Source organism: Heptranchias perlo, chromosome 8 (genome assembly GCF_035084215.1).
Source record: "Heptranchias perlo isolate sHepPer1 chromosome 8, sHepPer1.hap1, whole genome shotgun sequence".
Lineage (NCBI taxonomy): Eukaryota > Metazoa > Chordata > Chondrichthyes > Hexanchiformes > Hexanchidae > Heptranchias > Heptranchias perlo.
The window spans coordinates 21,519,174-21,525,957 of NC_090332.1; the positions used below are offsets into that span (position 1 = coordinate 21,519,174).

Below are 6,784 nucleotides of genomic sequence, written 5' to 3' on the forward strand. Positions count from 1 at the left end.
GCCATCTGTATTTTTGTTCAGAACTTAACTTAAATCTGCTTTGTAGTCGCGTAACAGTCAGAAGAGGAAGGGAACTAAAGACGTTTTATATTTTACTGGCTTAACTGGCAAACGGGTTTGTGTTGCTCGTTCTCCCATTTTGGACATTGATTTGAAGTAAACTGCAATCAATACATTTTAAAAAGGCCCATTACGTATTTACTTTTTCTCCAATCTCTCTTCTTCGTAACAATAATATATTGTTATTATAGCTTAACAATAATTAACTGGAACCTTTACACAAATACAGTGGCAGCTTTAGCACATAGCTTACGGTGTGATATTAAAGCGAAACGTAGTTATAGTAAACGCGACAGCTGGAATCATTGCCATTCGTTGTACAAGTATATTCTAGCAGTTAATTAAGTATGGTGAAATATATCAACGTGCTGAAGTCGATATTAAAAAATCTAATTAAGTTGTAGCTTAATATTTCGAGGGGCGGGAGGGAAGAAAGCAAACATTTCAGACTTTAGCTGTGTTCTGTTTTTATTATAAAATAAGCAGGATTTCCCCCGAAAGATTGTATTCACGTAATATAAACAGTAATAAAACAATTCTTATGCAGCGTGTGAGTATTCCTTCTTATAGACTGAGATAATTTCTAATGCTTGGAGAAATTGCATTATATTTTTACGGATTTTTTTCAGTCCAATATAGCTGCGATTACACGTTCCACGCATTCTACTACAGGAAAGCCAGCTTTCTGTACAGTTTTCATCTACATGTAAATTATCTTCCTACAGCGTGTGTTCTTTTTAAATTTTTTAGCATATTTTATCAAAACTTAAAATGCTCGTTTTGCACGCGATTACAAACCTATTCACTCTTGTAACCTGGATATATAGATAATGTGGCGTAATTTTAAGTGGGAGCAAGACTTCGAGATCGTGATTTTGTGACCAGTAAAATAAAAACATGTCTGTCTAAACAAAACCATCCTCCATTATATAAAAAACCTTAAGACTTTGCTACGTCAATCTCTTATGCGATCTAATACAGTACCTTAAAACTCGAATAGCTATATCCATCATTCCTTCCCATGGTTGACAAAATATCCACTAAAGTTTTTTTATGTACATCGCTTAAATGTCAAGTAAAATATATAAAGGATAATCTTGAAAGTTTCTTTAATTGTTCGAAGATAAAAGGAAATTGTTTTTTACGAGCCAAGGTCAACTAAATTGGATGACATGGGGTTGAGCATGGAGTCCTGTAATGCATGGTGGTGTATAACATCTGAGTTGGGTACAGCGACGGCGCTAGGACCCGGAGGCGCGGCCAGGGTGTGTAGTGGCTGCAGGCTGGTGTTGGAGCTCTGGCCCAGGGATCCCAACAGCAGTGCCGGGCTGCTCGAAGTGTGATCCGGCGTTTGAGATGGAGTCTTTTCCTCGTCCGAGCTTGCTAACATATTTTTGTTCCCATTCATCGAAGGATTCATTTGGTTGTGGCCTCCGGTCGTGACGTTGGAATTGGAGTTTTCGTTGTTTTCTCTGCATGGGGAGAAAAAGAAAAAAAATTCAAACAAATAAAGAGAAACTGGGCTTTTCAAATGTGAAAGAGCAAAGCTGAATAAGAACCAAAGAGCAAATCCATTAAAACGTGGAATCATTACAAAAAACACGTCAAACATACCCTCAATGTCTATGTGCATGTCAAAGAAAGACAACGCGCCAGAAACAAGAGGTTTATGAACTTAAAATTACATATATTTTTCTGAACTTTTTCGACTTAAATTAACAATAGTTGGTGGCTGAATGACGAAATAACGTTTGGAGACACTGAAAACGTTATAGTTCGCTCAATTCAGATTTCTAAACCGTTCCTTCATTTTAAAAAAAATCTTCGAGTGGATCTGGCGCTGATGAGGAAACCCGGACACTTGCAAAATGTAACTTTGTTTTAAAATCAACGGGGCTTGGCAGCGACAGGCACTGGCACGCTTATTTTTTTAACTTATACATGAATAAAGCATTGTAACCCACGGCGAGAGTAATATATACATTATATATATATATACCAGAAACGGAAAGATGACACTCTTTATAAACAGTTCGTAACCTTTTCGTCCTCACTTAACGGTTCGTGACATTACGAAGACAAAAGTTACATTAAAGCTTTTGCAGCCGCTTTTCGCCACCCGTGTGGAGTTTTACATATAACGCAGACGGAGTCTTACGCTCCACTTGGGTTTATGAGGTTATTGTCAGCTCGATCGCATTTTTAAAAATTGTATCTATAAATTAAGCAATCGCATTTTTTAAAAAAAGAGCCCGTGAACTGAACTGATCGCAGAAGCGGTACACGGATTGATCGGATTGTTTCAAACAAGAAATGCTGCAGCTACACCGAGCAAGATAAGTAAAAATACTTTCATTTAAAAAATACATATTTTTTTTTACTTACTCGTACCTCTCCTTGGCTTCGGCTGCTCGATCCCTCTGCCTCCTGTTCTTGAACCAGTTGCTGACCTGTGTGGTGGTGAGGCCGGTGCCCTCGGCCAGCTCCCTCTTCTCCCGGGGCGAAGGATATGGGTTGTGAGCGTACCATTCCCGCAGGACGCTCCGCGATTTCTCTTTGAAGCAGTAGCTTGTCTCCTCGCCGTCCCAGATAGAGCGCGGTAGTGGGAACTTGCGCCGGACACGGTATTTGCCCACGGCCCCCAGCGGCCGCCCCCGCAGCTTTTCGGCTTCGATGTAGTGAGCCTTTAGCCACAGCTGCTGCAACTTTGGGTGGTTGTGCGGGGAGAACTGGTGGCTCTCCAAGATCTTGTAGAGTTCGCGGAAGTTGCCCCGGTGGAAAGCCACCACGGCCTTGGCTTTGAGAACGCTTTCGTTTTTATGCAGATGCTCACAGGCAGGTAGTGACCACAGGAAGCGGCCGAGCCGCTCGATATTACCTCCTTGCTGGAGAACTTCGCACACACACGCCACTTGCTCTTGAGTAAAACCAAAAGTTGGAAGCATCGACATATCTCCCCCGCCTTGAGATAGCCTAAAAACACATCCAGATCCTTAATAGAAAAAAAGTGTTCTCCTCAGTGCCTCTCCTTCACTTGAAGATTACAGTCTCTACCAGTACTTTTTAGTTGTAGACGCATAAAAATAATCTTTCTTTCACAGAAGACCCAACATACTGCACTTGAAGACGTCCAGAGTGCTCTCCCTTCGTTTTTAATAATATTATTCTAAGTTGGCATGAATAGTCATTATGTAGGATTTGATTGGTTGGTTATCTGACCTACGGATAGTGAGGATAAGACAATAGTTAGTCAAATTATTTGCCATGGAGACGCTGTCACTCAAAGTAACCCGATCCCCTTTGAGGTGTCTCCCTCGCTGAGCTAACAGATTGCAGCTCCAGCCCTACTCAAAACCTACCTTGTAATACTGTACTACGTTATGTGATTCCAGTTTGACAATCGAATCGACTACAGGGAGAACAAGTCCCGCTTTAATACTCTTATTACAGACTTATTTGTCTTCTTGTTCTGTTGCTGCCTGGCTATATATTTGTTTGTTTCAGCTGCTTTGAGAAGAACCTCGTGGAGCCTCTTCGATGATTGACATCGCAGTAAGCCGCACAGGAGAGCGCGTTTTTTGCAGCAACGATGCCGAAGAACACAAGGGTGGCGCCAGTGATCTGGAAATAACGCGGGGACGAGATCGCGGTGGGCTCTGGTATCTGTAGTTATATCTCCGATATTCTGCAATACTTTGACCCTATTAGTTGAAATACAGCTCCCACAATGCTTTTCTGACGGGGAGGGGGGCATCAATTTTTCATTCGATTGAGGTTGGATAGAACTACTGTATTAATAACCTCATCACCTCATTATTTTATAGAGAAATATGCTATTAGCATAATGCAACTTTTAAATAAATATATGGATTATGAAAACGTTTAATATTGTCATCATAGGAACACGTATAATAATCACAGGTTGAAGTAGAATTGGAAGGATGTTTTTAAATAGAAAGCCAGTAACAAACAGCGCACAGGATGGAGATACTATTTTGTTTACGAGCACCTGCATGAATCATTTAGGCAAGAGCGACATTTCTGTATGATTATTATGATTGCAGTTAAGCAGCAACGCGATGAATTTTTGCACCATACTTCAACAATGTTAAATGGATGCTGCTATTTTAAGAACCGAAATTTGCAATGTTATGTGATTGTCGTTTTTGGTGGAAAGGGAGATAAGAGACCAGAACTGATCAATGTGACCTATTGCAAGCTTATTCTTTATTTTTCTAAGCATTTGTATATAATTGTTGGGTTCGCAAGCTTTCATTTCATGACACTTAATAAGAAAGGGGAGAAAGGGATAGCGATAGTGATGGTGTGTGCATTGTATGTGTTGGGATTGTGGCGGGGGGGGGGGGGGGGAGGTCGGAATAAGCAAACAGCTGCTTCTCTTTGCCGGGAGCAATGTTGCAAATCTGCGGTAACCAGTCACAATTTCAGTAAAGACCAGAAAATTGGATCGACCAAGTGCTTCTCTATACATGTAATCAACTCTTCCAACAAAGTGTACGTCAGCAACACTTCGGACCAAAAGCAAGGCTAGAATGTGCCTATCGAATTAACAAAACAAAGCGTGGATCCTTATTCCGACAAGCTTTACTTTCAACGCCGCGACTAAATCTTGCATTGCAGCTTCAGTACATTTCCCACACGGGAATGGTTTGTTGCTACATAACGTTCGTAATATTCTCTTCTACTTAGTGAAAATTGGAAAACCTTCCATTTCCCGCCCTTTAATAAATAGGGTGAGTTGCTCATAAGAGTTTCAAAGAAAACAAAGGCTTTAACAGCTGTTAGCGAATTGCCAGTTTACTCCACATCCGTACCTTGGGGATCTGTGATATTATAGAAACTTCAAAGTTTCAATACAACTGGATTAAAACTGTTCCTAACTGTTTTATTCGAACCTGCATTTTAATTTCTGTATCTAAAAGAATAAGCCATTACTAAAAAAAACATTTATGTTGCGTTTTGAGAGCACAACAAATACATGTTACGTTGTGGTTACAGCTTAATTATACATATTTATTTAACTTCTGAGTAGAGTGTAAAATGTACCCCTCTTATGTTTCCACCACGTTTTCCTCGCTCTCAGTTGATCCGCCACATCCTGTTCATTTATCTTCACTCAATTCGGAAACTCCTTTCTTCATATCCCAAATTATTTGCTTTTGTTTGTTTTGAACGGCGCTGTTTTTTAGGCTTTAAAGAAACTCTTCACTATATTTACCAACAATGAGCGGCTGAGCGTTTTAATTTGACGTGATATAGGATAACCTATTATTAATCTCAAAAAGTATGCATTTTTGTTATGATTTAAGTATTCAATTCCTTTATCAGTATCCCTTAATTAACACAAGCTATACCTTGTGCGCAATTTTGTCACATGGAAGAACTATTTCTGGTCTGTTGTAAATTAGGATAGTGCCAAAGTGGGTCGCCCCTTTGCATAGACAATACTGCAGATTAATTCCGTTATTAATACTCCAGGAAACCCCAGGGCAGAACCAACCGATGCACCTGAAATATTCCTTTTCATGGCAAGTACAGTTGTAGAATATTTTTTGTGTGTTTACATGTACGCAAATATTGCACACGTTCAACGGATTTAGTCGGCTATTTTGGAAGTACCCAAAGTGTCAGTGTTTTATGCACGGTGAGATAAATTGTTATACAATGGAAGTCAACATATTTTTTATCTGGAAGAGAGGGAGAAAAGGGAAGAGCAAGAGAGAATAACAATACGGCTATTTCCGCATTAGCTCTGTCACTTATACCAATTAGGTTTGCTTATCATGAGTTTGGATCTTAAAACAACAACACTAAGGCATATTCACCCTAATTCACTCCATACGCTGGGGTTGCTTGTTTCACCCATCGTGACATATCACCGCTGCAATGAGGAAAGCAAAAGAATCAAATACTACTAACAATAAAACAGTGGAGATAACGACGGGACAGCAGATGGCTAATTATTAGAAACCGGGGAATAGAATCCCGGAAATAATTTTTGAAAACCTCAAAGTATATTTCAAACTGCGACAAAACTACGGCCCATGATTCAATATTGTTTCTCAGGGAACACTATATATTATAGAAACATTGTTATAATTATATAAAAAAGGAACACATGGGAAATTTAATCGGCGTTCTACAAACTACTACTTAGTTATGATTCAAAGTTAATCCTCGTCTTTTAGTGGAGAGCAACACAAAAATCAATATTGTAGCTAACCAACAACGATCAGAGGGTACGGTGAGCTTCCTTAGGCAAGCAGCGAATGACAAAGTCAATGACGGTGCAAGAATCAATTTGACAATATTTGTAAACTCCTTCGTGCCAGGGCTACATATCTGAGAATGGAAAGCTTGAGGGTTCGGCTGAGTTTGACCAGTGATTAGACTTGCTGATGAATGGATATCACGTTTCTACTAATGGCTGCCCCGTATTTTGACAACCTCCCACTACTAACCTGAGAAGCTGGTAGGTCGACCGGCCTTAATTTGCTTGATTGCTCCAAGATGTCGAAGAAAACTGAAGTGATAGAAGCGCCTTCCTATTGATATTGGAAAATGACAGACCTATTATTTTCTGTAATATTTTCATTTCACGATGTTTCGCAATTTCACTAAAAATAATATTTTTAAAAGTTTTCAAAACGATATACTTATTTGCTCAATTAATGTAACCACCTACATGCAGTTTGAATATATT

General features: G+C 39.5%; 1 protein-coding gene across 2 annotated transcripts; it reads right to left on the bottom strand.

The window, feature by feature from the left end:
• Positions 1-510: 510 nt before the first annotated feature.
• On the bottom strand, positions 511-3,611 carry six2a (SIX homeobox 2a). 2 transcript variants are annotated; one of them, XM_067988302.1, is made up of 3 exons: positions 3,420-3,611; positions 2,452-3,279; positions 511-1,532 (listed from the first exon to the last, which is right to left on the bottom strand). In XM_067988302.1, exons 2-3 carry the CDS (start codon positions 3,009-3,011, stop codon positions 1,202-1,204), a joined length of 891 nt encoding a protein of 296 aa, XP_067844403.1. In that variant the 5' UTR covers positions 3,012-3,279; positions 3,420-3,611; the 3' UTR covers positions 511-1,201. The 2 variants fall into 2 exon arrangements, with proteins under 2 accessions (XP_067844403.1, XP_067844402.1); XM_067988301.1 differs by having other exon boundaries at positions 2,446-3,279.
• Positions 3,612-6,784: the final 3,173 nt, after the last annotated feature.